Source organism: Myotis brandtii, unplaced genomic scaffold (genome assembly GCF_000412655.1).
Source record: "Myotis brandtii unplaced genomic scaffold, ASM41265v1 scaffold305, whole genome shotgun sequence".
NCBI lineage: Eukaryota > Metazoa > Chordata > Mammalia > Chiroptera > Vespertilionidae > Myotis > Myotis brandtii.
Window position 1 is genome coordinate 2,679,285 of NW_005361652.1, and position 23,413 is coordinate 2,702,697.

At 40.8% G+C, this 23,413-nt stretch overlaps 1 protein-coding gene across 1 annotated transcript in view; it reads right to left on the reverse strand.

Moving 5' to 3' along the window:
• The window catches only part of IL1RAPL2 (interleukin 1 receptor accessory protein-like 2), a 1,356,387-nt gene that overhangs the window by 1,269,784 nt on the left and 63,190 nt on the right, over positions 1 to 23,413 (reverse strand). The window contains exon 2 of the mRNA XM_005869867.2: positions 19,353 to 19,453. Within this exon, the coding sequence (XP_005869929.2) occupies positions 19,353 to 19,434 (82 nt within the window). The 5' untranslated portion in view covers positions 19,435 to 19,453. The remainder of the gene's footprint in view (positions 1 to 19,352; positions 19,454 to 23,413) is intronic.

The following is a 23,413-nucleotide window of genomic DNA, read 5'->3' on the forward strand; positions in this document are numbered from 1 at the left end:
TCTCTGGGCCTATCAACGGGGCCTGATCAGAAAGGCGGGGCTGATCAGCAGCCCCGGTGGAGGCCTGGAGAGAAATGGAGGCATGGCTCTAGCCAGACTGGGAGAGAAAGAGAGAGGCAAGTGCTGATCAAAAGCTGCCACAGAGGCAACGGATCAGTCCCTGCTTCTCTCTTCAGTCCTCTCTCTGTCCCTGATTCACAGCCCCCTCAGCAGTCAGTGCTGGGGCACTGTGCCTACAGTGAAATAAGTGCTGGGTTGCCACGGAAAACCCAGCACTGACTGCAGGACTGACTTCTGGTTGGTCGTGCCTTGGTCATTACTGGTCATTACAACCCAGGGTTTTTATATATTAGGATAATTATAATTTTGAGATGCTATAACCTCTGGAAGGGTCTTCCAAATCCATAAACATATTCATATATTTATTCATTCAATGAATATTTATTGAGTTCCACCTATTTATTAGGACCTGACCAGGGACTTGGGAAAACAAGCTATTCTTAGGAGTCTATTGACAGTATTCCTGGAATATTTCAACAGAAAATAATAGAGGTGGAAGTAAGGACATTAGACAAAAGGGTCCCTAAGGGATTCCAAGAATAAATATTCTATGATTCTATGACAGTATTTTATTAATTGACTATATATGTATATTATACTATTTTGAATTCTGAATGTGTATTTTCATTTACTAGCCATCAGTTCCACCCACTAGCACTATTTTAGGCTCTATTATATACATATATATATTAGAGGCCCGGTGCAAGAAAATTTGTGCACTCGGCGGGGGGGGGGGGGCCAGCCTGGCCTGTGCCCTCTGGCAGCCCGGGAGCCCTGGGGGGATGTCTACCTGCCAGCTTAGGCCGGCTCCCCGGGGGATTGGGCTTAAGCTGCAGTCAGACACCCTTAGCACTGCTGAGGAGGTGGGAGAGGCTCCCACCACTGCTGCTGTGCTCCCAGCCTTCAGCCGGGCTTGTGGTTGACCTGAGCTCCCGCTGTGGGAGCGCACTGACCACCAGGGGGCAGCTCCTGCATTGAGCGTCTGCCGCCTGGTGGTCAGTACACATCATAGTGACCAGTCGTTCCGCCATTAGGGTCAATTTGCATATTACCCTTTCATTATATAGGATTATATAGGATAGGGGTGGTCCCCAGCTGCCTGTTACCTGCCTTTGGATGATTAAGATAGAAATATTTTCTCCTGAGCTACTCATATAGATACCAGATAAAGGAGGTGTGGCTCTAGCTTGCTTATTTTGCATTCTTCCCTTCTATCTCCCAGAGAAGCCTGAGTCTGAGTTAGTTCAGATTTCTGACTTCCTTCATGTAACCCACCTGACTCCAGGAAGTTGAACACTTCACCCTCTGCTCATGGGTTATCCTGAATTGTCTAATGGTAACTCCCATCTCTTATTAGCAATTGAGTTGGATTTTCTATTGCATATATGGCTCCAAAAGTTTGCTATCTGATCCAGGAGCTTTAGATAAATAAGAAAGGACTTGAGAATACCCCACCCCAATCATGGCTCTGATGTTTATCCAGGGCCACTGTTTAGAAGCCCTAATGTTTCACTTTTGTTTTTGAGAAGGTATCACATTGAAGGTCTTTTTAATTAAAATCTAATTGACATACACTATTTTAAAAAGTAACTATCATTTGTGGATTTGGGATATAGATCAAAGAAGAATATTTACAATTATCTAAAAAGGCATTAAAATATTCTCCCGCTTTTCTAAGCTACATATTGGAGTAAGACCATATTTTTTTCATATACTTTAACCAGAACAAGACACTGCAACGTACTGCAACAAATTCAATGCAGATGCAGGTATGAGAATCTAGCTGGCTTCTATTAAGCTACATATTAAAGATATTGGCAAAAATGTAAAACAATTCCGACTCATATGTATGTATATATATCCTATCTAATAAAGAGGGAATATGCTAATTTACCCTCACGCCATCACAAAGATTGCTGCGCCCACAGCCAATAAGGAGGGAATATGCTAATTGACTGCCCCACCTTCAAAGATGGTAGCGTCCATGGCCAATAAGGAGGAAATATGCTAATTGACTGCCCCACCCTCAAAGATGGCGGCACCCACAGCCAATAAGGAGGGAATATGCTATTTGACTGCCCCGCCTTCAAAGATGGCGGTGGCCAGAAGGGGAGGGCAGTTGTGGGCGATCAGGCCAGCAGGGGAGGGCAGTTAGGCGTGACCAGACCAGCAAGGGAAGGCAGTTGGGGGCAACCAGGCCTGCAGGGGAGGGCAGTTGGGGGTGACCAGGCCAGCAGGGGTGGGTAGTTGGGGGCGATCAGGCCAGCAGGGGAGGGCAGTTGGGGATGATCGGGCTGGCAGGGGAGTGGTTAGGGGGTGATCAGGTTGGCAGGCAGAAGCAGTTAGAGGCAATCAGGTAGAAAGGTCGGTGAGCAGTTGAGAGCCAGCAGTCCTAGACTGTGAGAGGGATGTCCCACAGTCAGACATCCCCCGAGGGGTCCCAGATTGGAGAGGGTACAGGCTGGGCTGTGGAGCACTCCCCCAGTGCACAAATTTTGTGCACTGGGCCTCTAGTGTGTATGTGTGTGTGTGTGTGTATACTTATTTATATTTAATATCTCTATTTATCTCTAATTGTACCACCCCATCAGTCTGGTTGCAAACCACAACATGATTTTCATCGACTGTGAGATCCATTAGATTAGATTCTGTGAAACTCCAGGAGGCAGAACTCGGACCCAATGGTGGAAGTTTACAAAAGCCAAATTTTGGCTTCCTAATAAAATATTTTTAAAAGTAAAAAGGCTTATTTAAAAAAAAGAAGCTGCTTTACTAAGCACTAGATTTTGAAAATAAAACTGTCAACTGGACCATCGTCTGCATGGTATGCTCTACAAAGGATTCCTATAATGGTGAGAGGCTGAAATAGATAACCTGTGTATTTCCTTTTGTGAATTTAAACTGTAAGAATTTCTATACCACAGCTCCTCTTTTCTCACTCCATTTTCTGATAGTTTGAATATACTTTTTTCTTTCTTGATTTATTTTATTTTCCTTGACAAGGTCTTTATCTTCCCGAATGTCAGGTTTGTGTAAATTAACCTGTAACCTATGGGTTTCTATAAAATCAACATATTAATTTTATACAAAACTAGAGGCCTGGTGCACAAAATTTGTGCATGGGGGGGTCTCTCAGCCCATCCTGCACCCTCTCCTATCGGGGACCCCTTGGGGGATGTCTGACTGTCTCTCACAATCTGGGACCACTGGCTCCTAACTGCTCACCTGCCTGCCTGCCTGATTTCCCCTAACCCCTCTGCCTGCCTAATCACCCCTAACTGTCTCTGCCTCGCCCCATACCTGAGACCCAGGACTTCCCTCCCTCTGGCTGGCCCTCATTTGTGCCTTGCTCGTCCCCATTCCTCTCTCACAAGCTCATTTGTGCCCGGCTGGTACCCATTCTTCTCTTGCAAGACCCAGGACTTCGCTCCCTTCTCCCAGGCTGCAGCCCCAGCCGTTGGCACCTGGGACCGCGAGGTGGGTGGCTTGTCCCTCTCTTGAGGTACAGGTGCAGCCTCTGGTGCCTGGGACCACAGGGCAAGTGGCTTGTCCCTCTCCAGGTACCCAGGACCCGGGCCGGCTTTGCCCAGGCCGGCCACAGTCACAGGGGACCTTGGGTGGGTGGCTTGTCCCTCTCTTGAGGTTCAGGTGCAGCCTCTGGTGCCTGGGACCACAGCTACAGCCTGAATGGTCCCCATTTCTCTCTCACGAGCTCATTTGTGCCTTGCTGGTCCCCATTCCTCTCTCCCCAGTGTTGAGTGTCTGAGCAGTTACGGCTAATATTTGCATATTAGCTCTTTATTATATAGGATGATGCAAAAATCAATCTTCCAGTATCCTCCAGTTTCTTCAGTGGGGAAAAAACTGATTGTCTTCCCGAAATGGACAGTCAGGGAAGCATCAATAATCAAGAATGTGAAAATGGCATACAAAGCTTTCGATAAAAAACAACAAAAAGAGCACCAAGTAAATGTGAGGGGGAATATCCAAGAAGACTGATGATACATGACCTTTCTAATGAAATCCCCATGAGGTCAGAGGATATGACAAGCCTATCTTAAAATTCATGTAATAAAAGTACAGAAGTGAATATCTTAAGACCACATTATAAAAGAGAAATGTGAGATTGATCAGGACATGAAAGTGCTCATTCTCTTCCCTGTTCTTGTATGTACATGAAGTAAACCTAACATCCTGGGCCTCAAAACTCTAGGGCCAAAGTTCACAACTTCTAAGAATGGAAAGGGCATCTTCTGACTAACTGAAAAACAACTGCAAAAACAAATGTCATTCTAGCAACAAATTGTCAAAGCCTCTAAGGATGTTTTTGTTCTAACTTCATGATCATGACATTCACCATAAATGATGTGCTCCCTGTTCATTTCTCTAATCTGCAGAATAAGTCAATGAACCACATTTTAGTGCCACTCAGGGGTTCTACTCCAGAACTTAAAGTGACAACTAGAAAAGGAGGGGACAAAGGTACATGGCTAGGTAATGGATTTAAAAAAATATATGTCCTAAGGGCCCCTTCCTTCACTGAACAGTTTGAATTTTTATGACATTAAAGTTCCAATCAGGATCTAAGGTAGATTTCTTAAATGCAAAAAGATATTTTAGATATTTTCTTACTAACTGGTTAGCTCTTTAAGAAAATTGAATTAATTTTAAGTAAAAACACAAGCCAAAATGAATAGCAACAGCTTTGGCCAAGCAACAGTTAGGTGAAACATAAAGGATGTGAGAATAACACCTAGGCATTAAATAAAATGCAAAAAAATACAAGAGGTCCAGGGTCTGATATCAAAGAAGAAATTAGAGATTGAGGAAGAGCTCAAGGAGTTGGAAGACTTTGCTTTGAATGAAAGTAAAAAGGAAGGATAAGATGCAGAGGCTCTCTAAAAGGCTAAAATGCTGACTTTGACCTGGTCCATATATAAGTGTGCTGATAAAACTAGGCTTTCTTTGTTTTAAATATATTCTATTGATTTTTTAGAGAGAGGAAGGGAGAGGGATAGAGAGTTAGAAACATCGATGAGAGAGAAACATTGATCAGCTGCCTCCTGCACAACCCCTACTGGGGATGTGCCTGCAACCAAGGTACATGCCCTTGACCGGAATCGAACCTGGGACCCTTCAGTCCGCAGGCCGATACTTTATCCACTGAGCCAAAGCAGTCAGGGCAAAACTAGGCTTTCTTACTCCACTGGCAATTGAGGGTCTAGTTCCTCCTTTATATCACTAGAGGCCCAGTGCACAAAATTCGTGCACGGGGGGTGGTCCCTCAGCCCGGCCTGCACCCTCTCCAATCCGGGACCCCTCGGACATCCCTCTCTCAATCTGGGACTGCTGCCTGCCTGATCACCCCCTAACCACTCTACCTGCCTGCCTGATCGCCCCTAACTACCTCTGCTTGCCCCCCCCAAATGCCCCCCTGCTGGCCTGGTTGCCCCCTAACTGCCCCCCTGCCGGCCTGGTCTCCCCCTAACTGTCTGGAAGGAAGTCAGACATCCGGAAGATGTCCAGTTGACCAAAGCAGTCAGGGCAAAACTAGGCTTTCTTACTCCACTGGCAATTGAGGGTCTAGTTCCTTTATATTGTCACTAGAGGCCCAGTGCACAAAATTCGTGCACGGGGGGTGGTCCCTCAGCCCGGCCTGCACCCTCTCCAATCCGGGACCCCTCGGACATCCCTCTCTCAATCTGGGACTGCTGCCTGCCTGATCCCCCCCTAACCACTCTACCTGCCTGCCTGATCGCCCCTAACTACCTCTGCTTGCCAGCCTGATCGTCCTCTAAGTGGTCTCCTGACAGCCTGGTAGCCCCCTAACTGGTCCCCTGCCGGCCTGGTTGCCCCCTAACTCTCTGGAAGAAAGTTGGACATCCAGAAGATGTCTGGTCGACCCAGTCTAATTACCACTGGGTATGCTGTGTAAGGGGGTGGAAAACACTATCAAAATGTTTGTACAAGTGTTTAAAACATGCTTGCTGGCAGTTTCGCCATTGGTGTGTTTTTGTCTATTTTGCAGCAAAGGGATAAGTGGTCTATATGGCAGAAAGGGACTTTGGCTTTTCATTTACACAACAATTTAATGAAGCTCTTTTTAATTCCAGGCCACATGGATGGTATTTTTGCTTAAGAAAATTAAAATTGAAAGTGATTGGTCTGTCCCTAGCAAGTCAACAAGACTTACTTACTCTCCCATGTTGTGTCTTTAGTTAGTCCACACCACATGAGCCATAAATACATCAAGTCACTGAACATTGAGGACACTGGGCTTAAATGGGTGGTGTTTGTACATTAAAATCTCACTAGATACCATAAAATCTATGTGAATGTGGGCTCTACATATGAGGATAGAGCTACAAAGAACTCTGATAGCACTTGATACTATTAAATCCTTCTCGTCAAACAGCAGAACCTGGGGGTAGATAGTCTGTGTTCTGGTTATAATCCCAAACTGAGAGTTGAAATACTTGGTAATTCAAGGTTGCTCAATGACTTCCTATATAAATTATACTGTTCATCCAATAAATATTTATAGATCAACTACTATGTACAGGTCAGTCTTCTAGGTACAGAAAATTTATAGAAACAATTCTTGCCCTTGAATAGTTCACAGGTATGGTGGAAAAGACAGATATAAAAATATCTAAATCACATATGACCAGTTCCCATATAGAAGTACACACAAATGCTATAGGAACATAGAAGAGGAACAATTAATCCTGTCTTTAAGAGATGGATGGGAGGGGGAAATCCAGGGAATGCTTCACAGAGAAAATAACATTTGAAATGGGTCTTCAAAGATGAGTAGGATTATCAAAAGGCAGAGAATGTGGGAAGTGTTCACAAGTGAAGGAAAGTATACTAGTAAGATAAAATGTTCAGAGATGGGAAAGTGAAGAGTTTTATTTTTGGAATGATGAATAACCCAGGATGGCTTGTGTGTGGCCTGCTTAATTGTTGAGTGAATAAGTGAATTAAGAAATAAACTAAGAAGGAGCTTGTCTACCACAAAGTGTATACCAGAAATTTAAACTTTATCTTGTAAGCAGTAGGGAGCCAGAGGAGTTTTATTTTATAGGAAAAAGACATATATATAAAAGCAAATAAACTAGTAAAAATACCATCTGCAAGTATTATGGAAAATGGCTGAGAATGTAGAAGGGACTGGACACTGAAGGCAAGAAAACCAGGCAGGAGGCTTGTGCAATCAGTCTTTAGGAGGAAAATGCTAAAAGGCTGAACTCGGTCAGCGGTAGGTTGGATGAAGAGAAGTGGGATGAATTTGGAAGATTATTTTAGAAGTAGAATTAGTAGAAGTTGGTGATTGCTGGATATGGAAAATTATGAAATATTTGGAGATTGCACCATATATTCTCTTTCATAAAGAATGACAGTGCCATTATAACCAAGATAGAGTACACAGGAGGAAGGCTGGAATTTGAAGGGAGCAGATTAAAAGTTCAATTTTGGGGAGAGACCAAGATGGCGGCATAGGTAAACACCGCAGACTGCTGCCGCAAACAACCACTTCAAAAATACAACTAAAAGACGGAACGGACATCACCCAGAACCACAGGAAGGCTGGCTGAGGAGAGACTCTTCAACTAGAAGGAAAAATAACAGCACACCGAGGCTCAGAGGAGGCGCAGTGTGGAAAAAACTCAGGTGCGGAGGTGCGCGCGCAAAGCGGGCTGGTGGCTGAGAGCGCGGTTGTCGTTTTCGGTCAGGGGGGAGTCTCAGACTCTGAGCTCCAGATACGGGCGAATCGCTGGGGACTCGGACCCAAACGGGAGAAGCGGGAGTGTCTGGCATCAGTTGGAAGGCAGCTTTCCCTCCGAGGTTTGCAGCGGTTCCGGGGGTTCTGAGAAGCAGAGCCTCTGGGAACGGGACTGAGGGCACCATAACCGCCCCCTCCGCCCGCCCTGCCCTGTTGATCCCGCCCCGCCCAAGCCCTGCGCAGAGCCATTTGCCAGATCGCCGCAGGCAAAGGCTAGATTAGCACCTCCCCAGAGGACAGAAGTTTTCCGCGGCAGACACAGCTGATTCACACAGCCAGTCGGCCTGGTGGTCAAATCCCTCTAGTATTAACTACAACAATCAAGGCTCAACTAGAACAAGACTGCGCACAAAGACCACTAGGGGGTGCACCAAGAAAGCATAAAAAATGCGGAGACAAAAAAACATGACAGAAATGGAGGATATAGAGCTAAAAAACGCAATTTTGAGGGCTTGCAATAAACTTTTGGAGAGCCTCACGAAAACTAATGAGACCCTCGATGCTATGATAAAGAAACAACTAGAAATTAAGCATACACGGTCGGAAATAAAGAATATTACACCCAATAGCAGACCAGAGGAGCGCAAGAATCAAGCCAAAGATTTGAAATGCGAAGAAGCAAAAAACACCCAACCGGAAAAGCAAAATGAAAAAAGAATCCGAAAATACGAAGATAGTGTAAGGAGCCTCTGGGACAGCTTCAAGCGTACCAACATCAGAATAATAGGGGTGCCAGAAGATGAGAGACAGCAAGATATTGAAAACCTATTTGAAGAAATAATGGCAGAAAACTTCCCCCACCTGGTGAAAGAAATGGACTTACAGGTCCAAGAAGCGCAGAGAACCCCAAACAAAAGGAATCCAAAGAGGACCACACCAAGACACATCATAATTAAAATGCCAAGAGCAAAAGACAAAGAGAGAATCTTAAAAGCAGCAAGAGAAAGAGACTCAATTACCTACAAGGGAATACCCATACGACTGTCAGCTGATTTCTCAACAGAAACTTGGCAGGCCAGAAGGGAATGGCAAAAAATATTCAAAGTGCTGAATACCAAGAACCTACAACCAAGAATACTTTATCCAGCAAAGCTATCATTCAGAATTGAAGGTCAGATAAAGAGCTTCACAGATAAGGAAAAGCTAAAGGAGTTCATCACCACTAAACCAGTATTATACGAAATGCTGAAAGGTATCCTTTAAGAAGAGGAAGAAGAAAAAGGTAAAGATACAAATTGTGAACAACAAACATGCATCTATCAACAAGTGAATCTAAGAATCAAGTGAATAAATAATCTGATGTACAGAATGAACTGGTGATTATAATGAATCAGGGACATAGAAAGGGAATGGACTGACTATTCTTGGCGGGGAAAGGGGAATGGGAGATGCGGGAAGAAACTGGACAAAAATCGTGCACCTATGGATGAGGACAGTGGGTGGGGAGTGAGGGCGGAGGGTGGGGCGGGAACTGGGAGGAGGGGAGTGATGGGGGGGAAAAAAAGAGGAACAAATGTAACCTGAACAAAAAAGATTTAATTAAAAAAAAAAAAAAAAACTGTGGTACACAATTAAAATATGTAGCTACTGCCAAAAAAAAAAAAAAAAAAGTTCAATTTTGAACAAGTTAATTCAAAGTACCTAGGGACAGTCAGGTGAAGATATCTAGCAGGAAAATAGTAGATGTAACTCAGAAGGGACATAAAAACTTGATTGCTAGATCTAGAAGCTTCAAAGGTCAGGGGTTCTTATCCTTAGTTGCACATTAGAATCACCTCAAAGTTAAAACAAACAAACAAAAACATCTACTGATGCCTGTGCTTCACTCCAGCTTAAATAAATCCATATATATGAGGGTAAGACTTATACAAAAGAATATTTTTTAAACTCCACATGTGACTCTAATAGGCTATCAGTGTGAGAAGCACTAACAATGGATAGTTAGTACCAAGGGAATGGAAACTCAAGAAAAATATAGAGTGGTTTATAAAGGGCATATTAAGGAGAAAATGCTGGTGGGAAATACCTTTTTAGGGATAGTTAGAAGAAAATAAGGTAAAGATGAAGATTGAAAAAGAGTTGCCAGAAAGATATGGAGAGACTCAAGATAAAGTGGTGTCACTTGAGCAAAAGGGAAGAGAGTATAAAAAAGAAAGGTTTGTTCAAATAGCATCAAACGCTCAATAGTGTCCCAATATACCAGCCTTGAGTATACTGATGAACAAGCTGTCACCTATTAAAGAACAAGATAGTTAGTTCTGAGTAAAAGAGAGATAGGTCAAGACATTGTGAATCATTTGGATACTGTTAAGCCTTGATGATGGCTAGATGCCCAAGAAAGAAGCAAGGCTATTAGAATGGCTGGGGGAAGTGCCAAAGAAAAAATCTGCCAGCCTCATAACTTTTCCCTGCCTTCAACATCTGAATATTTAACTGAAGAACTGTTTGATAAGTAACTAGAGCTCTGCCTCATAGTCATCTTCTTTGGGAAAATTGGAAAGATCCAGAAGTAGAGTAGCTCTCACAAACTAGATAATAAGAATCAGAGTGCTTTGGCCATGTGTGCTGAGAACAGCCCAAACACACACAATATGGTGACTAGAAAAGCTGCTATTCCTTGTCATGTTGGAGTCCAAAGACAGCCATAGGATTGTAAAACACTACTTCAGAGCTATAGAAGGAATGTGTTACAGTGCCACCTGCTGGTAATAAGACCAGAAGCAAGTTTCTATTTTTAAAAAAATCATAAATTCCCTGAGGCTGAAGATCGAAGAATACAGATAAATAAATTTCATTCTGATTTATAATTGAGGGTGATGCCTCACTAAGTAGTTTATTTCATTCAAAATACATTTTCATAATTGAAAATAGAGCTCTGATTGGAGCTCATTATAGCAAATGGAAAGCATGTGTACAGAAACACTAGAAGCCCAAGACTAGAATGTCCCTGAACCCTGCCCCTTGCCTTCCAGTCTAAGGCACTTCAACCCACATTTCCTTTCCAGAACCTCAATATATTTTTATATTTTTAAAAAGTAGGTATATGCTCAAGACACCATCTATCTGCTTGTTTCTGTGCAAATATATCTCTTCATCTAGTTGAATCATAAACTATCCTACAGCCAATCTGGACTACTTAATACTAAAAAAATAGCCTGCACTTTAGATATCCATACATTTGATGTTGCTGTTCCCTCTGCTAAGAATGATGTCCCATCACTATTCCCAACCCAGTCTTCATATTCAATGTCAAATGACACCTCTCCCCTTATCACCCTCACCTCCCAGCTGGAAATAAAATCTTTTCTATCTGATCTGTATCTGTGTGCCTTTTATGAAACTTATTTTATACCTTTTATAAGAGTTGTAAACAAGATATATCCATGGTGTAGTAAAAGGAGCATAAACTTTGAAATCAGTCCATGGTACAAAACCTGGATTTGCTGTTTAATAGTTGGGGACCTTAGTTAAACTCACCCTCCCTGAGCTTCAGTTTTCTCATCTGTAAAATTACGATAATGATGCCCACACAAGGGGACAGTATGGCAGAAAATTTAAGAGAAGAACAATTGAGTCAGTTATAGCTGGGTTTAATTCCTGGTTTTGCCCCTATATAAAAGTGCTCAAATTATTTATCCAAAGTCTCAATTTCCTCATCTGTAAAATAAGACAATAGTTTGACCTACCTCCCTCAGTGCCTTTATGAGGAGATAATGTATATAAAATGCCTGGCATATAGCTTCACTCAATGCTTATTACTTTCTCCCTTCCACTATGATTTACTAAATTCCTTGGGAACAAAAATCATGCTCTGTCTATTTCTGATCACTTAAAGGTGCCCAGCACAGGGATTTTTATATAGTGTGCTTATATGTTTGGTAAATTAATAAATGTTATGATTATATAATATTTCCTAGCAGAATTTAGTTCCAGGCAACCACTGTCTCATTTCTCCACAAAGCAGTGATGCCAAATGTGTGTCATGCATCTCACATGTTTAATGGGTGCCTCTTAAACCATGTGTTTCTTGTCTGTAGCCCTTTAGGGAGAATACACTTAAATACAGCTCTCCTAAGTCACATCCACAGAGAGTATCAGGGCCTGACTCTTCTTAGCCTGAGGGAAGGTCATTGAATTTCAAGGCATTTCTTTTTAGAGAAGTTCAGTTCTGATGCAATCCTCACAAAGCATCGTGCTTCTCTATGATAGTTTCAGATAAATATATGGCAGCAAAAATAGGGCAAGACTCAGAATATGAACAAAAGTTTAAACCTGCATATTCAGTATTCCTCTAATGGATTAGGGGTGTCATGCATATTTTAAGAAATCTCTGGATGCCAGCTTTCTCCAGGGACCAAACTAAATAGGCAGTAATGGTGTACATTTGCAGAGCACATATTTCATTTAGAGCAAATTATACCTGTAGAAGTCAACAGAGCCACAAGGGATGCACTTTAGCCTAACATACCTACATGAGTTGGATTATGATAGAAACTAAACTAGCAGAAATTGTATGCATTTAAAGCTTCTCTCCACTCTGGCATATACAATATCCTTTCATTCCAAAACAGAGTAGAAAGGAGCCCATTCACTACAGTCCTTGGCAGTTCTTGTTGATATGCTAAATTAAACATCAAAATTAATAGAATGCTCAATTTATTCTTACTTCTCTCTCACTCTTTCCCATTACAGACAACAATGAATCCAACACAATACCAAGCTTGGCAACTTCTTTCTGTATTTGGGCAATGCTACAGAATTGGACAAGATCCCTACATGGAATTGTTTTCAGACTTTCCTGATTTTAAATTCATTAAATATTTTAATTAGCTTAATTACTCACACATTTTCATTTAAAGAGGGTCAGTATCATAAAGGACTTCAATATTTCATTCATATCAGATGGTGTTGATATGTACAGCAAGCAAAATAATGAACTTAGGTCTTCATTCACATGCTCTCCTCTTCCTCTGCCATTCTTTGTTGCCCAAACTCTTAATGGAATGGCTAGAGATTTCCCCTTCCAGTTTGCTGTGCTGCTTTGCTAATCTCTCATGCTCCCTCTTCTCAACCTCTCTCCCTTTCTCTGGTTATCACGGTTCTCTCCAGTTAGTCTTCAACTGATTATTCAGATGGTTTTTCTTTCTTTCTCTCTTTCTCCCCCCCCCCTCTCTCTCTGTTCTTTGAATCCAAGAAACATACTTATCATAGCCAAGATGGGGATTTTAATAAATAATGAGGTGTTTTTCATTTGGATTTAGATTGGCAAATATTCTTTAATCGAGAATATTCACTTAGTAAATGTGTAATGAGAGAGGGCTCTGATCTTTTCTTGGTTGGAAATATAGGTTTGGTACAGTGACTTCAGTGGACAGTTTGTTGCATCTTTCAAAAATTTAAATAAAGATTCTATCCAAATTTTTATACTTCTCCCTAGACACAGGTGCTTCACTCCCTGCCATCTCCATTACTTGCACTGTGCTCCTCCTTTCTTACTGAAAATGTCCTCCTCCCTTGTTCCTCCTCACTCTGATTCTATCTGCTCTCAAGGCTTGCTTTAAGCCCCTCATCTTCTACAGTAGTCCAATATTGACCCTGCCTTTCTCTGAATCCCCTAGCTTTGGAGGCCTGTAATGTGCAAGTTTAATACTGAATAAAATTATCTTGTATTATTCTACAGGAAATTAATATGTGAAGCATCCCCAGTAAGAATATTTCCTCCCATTTAAATATATCTCTTTTTATCATACATTTAAGCAATCTTTGTAGAAAAATATCATTTAACTATATATACTAAACATCATTCCAATTTTTTTTCGATTTTGATTAGTGTAAATGCATATTTTTATCATCATTGTGATCTGGATTTTGTTTTATTTATGTTTTGTTTATTTGTTCTTATCCTCACCCGAGGACATGCTTATTGACTTTAGAGAAGGAGGGAGGGAGGTAGGGAGGGAGAAACATCAATGTGAGAGAGGAACATCAATTGGCTGCCTTTCTGTATTGCCCCAACTGGGGATCATACCCACAACCTAGGTATGTGCCCTGACCTAGAATCAAACCTGAAACCTTTTGGTATATGGGACTATGCTCCAACCAACTGAGCCACACCAACCAGGGCACAATCTGAGGTTTTTTGCTTAATTTATTTATATTCACATTTCTGTGTATGGATTTGGTCTAAATACTGGTCATTTTAATAGTTATATAGTGTTCCATCAGTTTAGCATAATTTACTTAGCTATTTATTTATCCCAATGAGATTAAGTATTATGAAACAAGGGAATTTTTATTTATTTTCTCTCCCTGCTCCCCCCACCACAGAACTAGTGGAATGCTGTACATACAGTAAGTTCAATAGTATATCATGACTGGCTATGCCTTTGGCCACATAAAAGTTAAAGACCGTGAATCCTAAAATTATTTGCCCTTCTTCTTCTTCAATATATGTGAATTTCATTCAGCTCTGTTTTGGCCATAAGTTCTTTCCGACTAATCTCTCTCATCCCTGACTACTACTTACATGCTGTAAACTTTGTCCTATACTCCAAAGTTTAATATACTCCTTACCATTTCCAATGGCCAGGCCAAGCCAATCCTCCAGTACCACTTTCCCTTCCTTCCAAGATCTAGTGTCCTTTATGGAATTCAACATAATTATAAAGATAAAATTATCAAGACTTAGATTATCACTTTCAACTAAAAAGAGATCATGTGATGGTATTTTCCTCCTTGAAGTTTGCATTATTAGAATAAATTTAGGAGATGAGATTCAGTAGCACTTTGTTGATCTTCTAATCTAGTGCTCTTGCACTCCACAGCTAAAGGCACAATGTAAATATTTTCAGAGAAACATTACTTTTAACAACCATTTTAAAATAAAACATTTTATCTCCTTTTTAAGAAGTCAAAGCAGATTTCATTTTATTTTTAATTATATAACAATCAATTTCACAAAAAGTTATTTTGTTTACACTTGGAAGTTGTTTGAGAAACATTTTCTAGCTTTTGCCAGAAATATAGACTCATATAACCTCTATTTCTGCCTTTATGGTATTCTTCAGTCATCTGATTGGAAATTCTAAAACCAAATTTCTAGTAAGAACAAACTGCTATCCTCTCATCAACAATCAGAAAATTTCATAAGTCTATAAACCTGTAAGTCAAAGCCTCAGGTAAAGCTATTTTTTCATTATATGGAATTGAATGTTTCTGTTCAAGTTGATCCAAAATGTATCTATAAGTACCTACTGTGTGCCAACAGGCCTTCACATCCTCCTTACCAGTAGAGACTATATTTTTCTAGTTGATTTAGATATTTTTGTAACTGCAATTTTCCTTCAAACACAAGATCACTGAGAAGTTGCTTTGTTATGGTCATCCTCCAGATGTACTGACTACAAGATGACCCAATTTGAGTTCAGAGTTAAACATACCCTCTCATCAAACTGGTTATCCTATTCCTTTCTCCTCTGATATGGAGATTTAGGCTGGAAGAACCGAATACCACAATTGCATTAACACAGTTCACATTTTCCTGTTGCTGCAGCAGTAGCAGCAACAACAAAAGTCAGAGAAAAGTGAAGGTGACAGTTCAATGACCCTCCCCCAATAAAATCCAGGTATACTCTGGGGACATGATTTTTTAGGTAAAAAGAAATAGGCAAATACAAGCGCTTGGGTGATCTCTTCTTGAAGGAAAGTTATTTATTCTACTCATACTATTAAAAATTAGTTTTAGACACCTGTCATTAGCCTTTGTCAAGCAACAAATTAGCCAATTATCTACTATAAAGAATGACACCTTTAAGTAATATAAACCTATTGTTCATAGAGTAGACTGAACTTACCTATTAGTCCTAAATTTAGGGAATTCTGATGCTATAGGACCTCATGAGTACTCTGTAAAGAAGATAACAAGCCCACACTTGCCAATCAGCTATAGTCCTTAAAATTAGATTCTGTGCATTTTGGTATATTCTAATGCAACCAGGCCCTAGATGGAATCTCAGAGCCAGCTTTGCTGTTTCTCTATCCAGGGTTGATGGTTGGGCTTGCCCAGTATGAATGAGTATTACCTAGATATATAGCCTGTGATGCAGCTTCTAAAAAATGTGTACTACTGGAAACCAAGAGGTTTGTTTCAATATATGCCCAGACCATATTTTTAAAAAACCTGAGTGTTTTATTTATTTATTTTCTTTGATCGACAATTATAGAAGAAGAAACTTGCATCCCTTGGTCCTTTGTCTTGTGCATAGGGAGGCCCTTGACATCAGTAGTTTTAGGTATCTTAGCAAAAAAGGAACCCTGTCTGTAATGAAATGCACAGAAATCATTATAATTGGCTTCACATCTGGCAGTTATAAATGTAAATGAGTAAAGGGAACATTCTTCATTTTTCAACTTGGAAGAAGGGAAGGAGGGGAGAAAAGTAAAAGTTCTGAGTCCCATTGGTGATTCCAAGAACAACTACGCAAGCTTGAATTTGTATCTCTTTAATTTGCAAAGGCCAAAGAACCTCACAGACTATATAAAACAAAATTTTGTACAACAGATCTGCAAAGTGATTTTTAATATTCTCCACGAGGAATCCTATCTAATAATAGACAAACATGGTAATGAACCGTACCTTCGCTACCATTGCCATTGGCTGATCAGTGTGATATGCAAATTAACCACCAACAAAGATGGCGTCTAATTTTCATAATGAGGCAGGGCGGGACTCCGGGAGCCGCCATCCAGGCCCCTGTGTGCGACCCCAGGAGCCGCCGGAAAGCCAGGCCGCAGGCAAGGCTGCCCCTGGGACCCAGAAGCCGCCTTGCCTGCCGCCCGTGATCGTGATCGTGATCGTGATCGTGATCGTGATCGTGATCGTGATCGTGATCGTGATCGTGATCAGAAAGCCGGGCCACAGGTAAGGCAGCCCCCTGGGACTCAGGAGCCACCTTGCCTGTGGCCCGTGATCGTGATCTTGATCGTAATCAGAAAGCCGGGCCACAGGCAAGGCGGCCCCCTGGGACCCAGGAGCCCTCCAGCGAGGTCTGCAGGCGAAGCAGCGATCAAGCTATGTGGGGGAGTGTGGGGGGCGGAAGGAGCTACAGGAGCAGCTCTGGCCGGAGACTGAAGACTCCCGCTGGAGCGAGGAGCAAAGACTGAAGGCTCCAGCAACAGCGAAGACTGTGTCCAGAGCGAAGATGGAAGGCGGTGGCCAGAGTGAAGGTCTGGGTCCCGGGTGCCAGAAGAAAACTGGTGCTGGCAGCCAGGGGAAAGAAGGCCTATTCCACGAATCTTTGTGCAACGGGCCTCTAGTATCATAATAAGAGGGCAAATAATCTATTTTCTGCATAAAATAATATAGCAGAAATATAGGGTCTGGGAAGGGGGTTATGATGAAAGTGGCTATATAGAAGGAAAGAGTAAAAAGAACTGCTTCAAAGTACCCCCCCTTTTCATCATCTATGGGCAACTTAGGATGTCTTTTATTCACCCATACTTGTTTTTTGTTACTGTATTTTTAAATTGAAAAACAAATACCATACAGAGAGACATGCACAGAACAACATCATGCTATTAGTCTTCCCTGCCTACTCCATGTACACCATAAATAGAAGCAGAAAGGCATAAGAATAAAGACCAATTACATTCAAATCATCTCTACTTCCAAGACCTGTAAGAAAAGTTTTGTTCCAATATTATAATTTCTATTGTCCTAGTAGGTATGTGGGGGAATGGAGACTAAAATCATTCAAACACATTCACTCTTGGGTATATCTGTACAGGTAATATTTCTTCACTAAAGCTCACTGCAAATATGACACTACTTGGGCATACTAAGAAGACAAAGCTGAGAACCCCTAGAAAGTCACAGTCTCACATTTCATAACTAAAAAATAAAGGAACAAAAGCATTAAAAATTGATCTTTTAACTTTCTCTGTGTATATACATTTTAACAGCCTTTTTCTTCATAAATAATAAGCAAACCAAGAAAACAAGAATATCTAGATAGCAATTGTGCTCATTTTTTTCAGTTTGGATTTTATCAGAATTAAGCTACCATAATGTAGATAACTTTTAAAAGTCTCAATCCTTTTATTTTTGTTCAGGCTCTGATACAGACATTATAATGCAACAAAGTGAGAAAAATGGTGTCTGGCCCAACAAATTACATTTGCTAGTAAGTAATAATATCCCCAAGTATTTTATTTTAGCAATAATCAATCTGAACCAAGAGAAAAAATGAAAATGTGACTTCAAAAGTAAGGTAAGGAAAGGGAGTCACGTAAAATATGGCAAATTGAAAATAATATAAGTAAAATGTTACACACAAATACAACTAAAAGAAAGTCACAAAATACAATAATATGTTAAATACATACATAAGTGTTTAAGTGGAGAAAAAAACACACAATATATTGCCCTACCTTTACCATTCCAGAATCCTTTGAACTTCAGCTTTGTTCTATTTTATAACATGTGACCCACTTTTGTGAAAGACTAATATCTATCAACTGAAGAACAATACTATTCTTTAGCTACTTCAATTAGCAAGTACTCTCACCACAGAAAATAGACATTAACCAAACTCCAGGCTCCAGTCAGCATTTACTGCTTTGTAAAATAGGCATGTACTTTATTGCCTGGGTTTTATACTAAATGAGAAAGTAAAGAACATACATTTAATTCTAGGAAATAACTGAATTAGAAGTCAACAGAAAGCCCCACTGCAGTTTTTTTTTGTTTCCATATTAATAATACATTCCTCAATGTCTTACTAGAATGATTACAGACAGAAAATCAATTCTTAAAATCTCATGCATGGTTTGTAATTATAGCTAGAATGTATAATCAAAACTAAAAGACACATATATCTAAGTGTTATTAAACAATGATTAAGCTTTGATTGGAATATCTCCTAGCTATAGCTAATCTCTTAGTTTAATCATGACTGCCTGCCACACCCCCATGTTCTAGGAATAGATATTTTTTTCTTAAGAAATTCCTCTTTAGGCTATTAGCTAATATATCTGAACTTGGAGTCTTTAAATCTCTGACTGTTAGGAATTTTATACAAATGTAAAATGTGAGGAACTAAAACGCACTGATATTTGTCAAAAGCTTTCATTTAAACTGTAATGCTGCACACTCAATTAGGAGGTAAAGGATATATATTTTTAAAGGTTTCCTATCTTTTCATTTGCAAATATTTGCTCCCAGGTGTATATTCACTAGCAAATTTAATCAACCCTAAGTAGGCCCTTAACATTTCATTGTCCACTGAGGGTATACTGTAATTGAATTTGAACAAAATTCCACTGGTTTCCCAACATTTTCTCAGTGGTAGGCTAAAATCTTGTTTTCATTTTGGCTACTTTGCAACATGGCTGGAATACAAGTCCTTCTGTTTAAAGATATTCATAGTTAAAGGCAAAGATACTCTCTGGACGTTCAAAAACCAAACTTTTTTAAACCAAAAAATGTGGAAAGTTGCCAGCAACTTACCAGAGTTTCTCTTTGATACCATCTTCAAATTTTTGCTGAATACAGAACAGATCACAAGGGCCAAAAGAAACGGTGGCTTCATGGTTCACTTTCCTTGGCAGCTGAAAAGTAAAATAATAATAATAATAATAATAGAAATAAAAATAATTAAGTTTTTGAATCACAGATCTTGGTTTCAACAAACAGCAGGCATAATTTCACATATCTCAAAGACACATTACAGAAACAATGCCATTCTGGTGACTTCCAGTTTATTTTTATGAAAATGGAAGAAAACATTAATGTTAACAGTTGAATTATGACAAATCTCCCTGCTTAGAACTTTCCAGTGGCTTTCCACTCGATTTACAGTAAAATCTGAACTTCTTCCATTAGACTTTCAACTGCCTGCAGGTGGGGCTCCAGTTATGTGTTGTTGTTTCTTTAAAAAAATTGTATTTCCAAAACTTCCCTCCTTGTTGGCTATGCTTCAGCCACTATGGACATTTTATTTGTCCCTGGAGAGTACCAAGGTAATTTCTTCCTCATGGCCTTTGCATTTTGTCCTTCTCCTGGGATATTCCTTCCCACTCTTCATGCATTTAGTTCCTTCATCCTACTGATTTCAGTCCCACAAAAAGGCCTTTCCTGACTACCCAATCTTAAAATCTCACTCTGCCATTCTCTAGCTCACCTACTTGCTTGTTTTATTCATAAGACTGATCAGCACTTAGCTGTTTTGTTTATTTGTGTGAAAGGAAGCATTTCACTAAATTTTAACAGACATTTTTAAATAAACAGTACTGAATCTTAAACAGTGGGAATGAAACTGTTCCAAAACCAAAAATATCTGAGAGTACTGAATTGGACTGAGATGTTGTTAAGCACCTCTTCCCCAACACCCCTGTCACCTATAACAGAGAAAGGGGTTGACTAAAGGACCATCAGTAGCCATTTGGGGGAAAAAACAAAACCATTTTTAAAACAAAAAACAGCCCAGCTGGTGTGGCTCAGTGGTAGGGCATATGCCCGGGCTGTGGGCTTGGTCCCCAGTGTAGGGCATGCAGGAGGCAGCCGATCAATGATTCTCTCTCATCATTGATGTTTCTATCTCTCTTTCTCCCTCTCCCTTCCTTTCTGAAATCAATAAAAATGTATTAAAAAAACAACATTTGTCCCACTGAGTTAAGACTTTTCAGTCAGTTGGTTACCTATATGGGGACTCATCTAGGATCCTTTCAGAATCAGAATATAAGCACTATAGAGGTACATTGTGTTCATCATAAACATATAAAATTGGCAAAAGATAACATGAAGGTGAAACCACAGTGACCCCAGAAATAACGGATAGACGCAAACCCGAGTGGAAAGGCAAGAGCAACCTCTGAATAACATTTAAAGATCCAGAATTCCATGTAAAGAATTGTTTTTTGAATAATTGGTTTGTTCTTCAAGGTCCAGAGCCTTACCCAGAATGTAAAAGTAACAAGATGATATGAAGTGTTGGGTGGAATCCTCTTTTCCCAGAATTGATCGCAAAGATCCACTTGATATCCTAAATTCAGAAAACTTCCAGTTTGGTGCTGAGGCCACCAGTTCAGCTACCCAATGCAGCTAGTTTCTTATCATCCCATCCCCCATTGTATCAATAGACAAAGAGGGTTTTGAAGGAGGAGGAGGTCATCTTTTAATAAAGAAGACAGGCTTTCTTTTGCCAGTTGACATTCTGAACTTCCCTTGTACCAATGGAACAGGATAAAGAACCCAGTCTGACCTTGTCATTCCCTTGCAGTACTTCCTGGGATCACCTCCTAAATAAACTACTTACATCCAAATGCTTGTCTTTGGGCATGATTATGGAAGAACCTAAACCAAGACTGAAAAGGCCATTATAAACTCCATGCAGTTCTTTGTTTTACAGAAACTTTAACTGTCTGATTTTGATCTCAGAAGATTGTGTAGGCTCTGGACTTTGAAAGAAGGCTTATTATTCAAAATCTTCCTGAACCACAGACACATTGTAGCTCTTCTATCTTGTCTCTCTGTTTAGAACTTATATCACCCCCAGTGATTTTGATAAAAATATGGGTTCATATAATTTAATTCTTCCTGCTGTATTCACTCAGTTATCAAATGAAGCTTGCTGGTAAGATACTAAGAGTTTTCGATGTGCTCTTTACCCTCAGCCTATCCAAACCATGATCATACCTTCACTATATCTGTCCAAAAGCCAATGGTTTGTAAGAATTGCAATTTGTCAAAAAACAAAAACAAACCCCAGTTTAAGGATTTTAATATTTTATAAATGGTAATAAAATTAAATAAAAGATTAATTGAGAAAGCCTTTTAAAAACCCTGTTTTAAAAACCCAATACTTATAATTTTCACCCAAAACAAGAACTATATTTTATAACTGATATCCAACGGACACAAAAATATTTCTACTTCCCTATTTAATTGACCCCTTCCTTTTTGAAATGAAATACTTAATATTTGACTTTAACCAGTGAAATAATCATTGGAATTGAATCATTGGAATTAAATCACAGAATTATTTCATACTAGAGGCCCGGAGCATGAAATTCATGCACTGGTAGGGTCCCTAGACCAGGCTGATGATCAGGGCCGATCTGGGGGGCAACCAATGGGGCGATCAGGGCCCCCACTCACACCTACCTTGGCTGGTGGCCTGGTGCCACCGGCTCGCCGGCTCCGCCCCCCACGACTGCTGGGTGGCAGGCTGGAGGCAGCTCCTGCATTGGGGGCAGCTCCTGCATTGAGCATCTGCCCCCTGGTGGTCAGTGCATGTCATAGCGACCAGTCATTCTGCCAGTTGTTCTGCTGTTTGGTCAATTTGCATATTAGGGTTTTATTATATAAGATATTACCATTTTGTCCATTAAAATAAGTGAGGATTATAAAAACTGGACATATCAAGTTTTCAAATCTATATTTTCCAAACCTGTTCCACAAGACAATTAATTATTTCAACAAATTTTGAAGAATAACAATTATCCTATATAATAAAAGAGAAACATGTAAATTAACCATCCCTCTGCTATGCTCACCAGCCAATCAGAGTATGCAAATTAACCTGACAAATATGGCGGGTTAATTTGCACATGCAGGTGTCAAGTACCCCAGGAGGCGATGGCAGCTGCGGGCTCCCAGGACCATTGCTGGCCCCGGGGGTGAGGCCAGCCATGCCTAGCCATGCCCGCAGGCTCCCGGGACCTTTGCTAGCCCCAGGAAGCGAGGCCGACCATGCCAAGACATGCCCGCGGCCTCCCGGGACCTTCGCCAGTGGAGAGCAGAGCAGGAGAGCAGGCAGAGAGTGGGAGGTTTGGAGGACTTGGCAGAGCAGGAGACCACTGGACATAGAGCAGAGCGAGAGAGAGGGCAGCTTGGAGTGTGTGGCTCCCTCTGTCACCCCAGCTTCCTCATCACAGCTGTGGAAACTGACAGCAGGGAGGAGGAAGTCCCACCCCCACAGAATCAGCCAGAATCAGCCGTTGTTCAAACAGCTCTCAGTGGCCTGACAGCCGGGACTCTCATTCACCTGCATCTCAGACCATGACAGTAGACAGGTGGGACTATGTCTAAAGAACAACTGTTGATACAACGTAGCTCTGCAGCCGAAAGATGCTGGCGTTATCAACAGAAAATGTCTGAAGAGCAACGTGCGTCTGATATTGAAAGAAGGTGGTACCTGCGACAGAATGTATCTGAACACCAGCTACTGGAAAAACATTGCTCTGAAGCCGAAAAACACCGGCATCATTGACAGAAAATGTCTAAAGACCAACGTGCCTTTGAAGTTGAAAGAAGGCGGTGGCAACAACAGAATATGTCTAGAGAACAGTCATCAACAAGTACTACCAATACTGGTAGGAACTGCCTTCTCAGCGAAAATGGAGGACATGAGGATGCAATTCCAGAACATAGTTGTGGTGGAATGACTGTTAGATGTGAATTTTGCCTATCCCTAAATTTCTCTGATGAAAAATCATCCGATGGGAAATTTACTCGATGTTGTAGCAAAGGGGAAGTCTGTCCAAATGATATACATTTTCCAGATTACC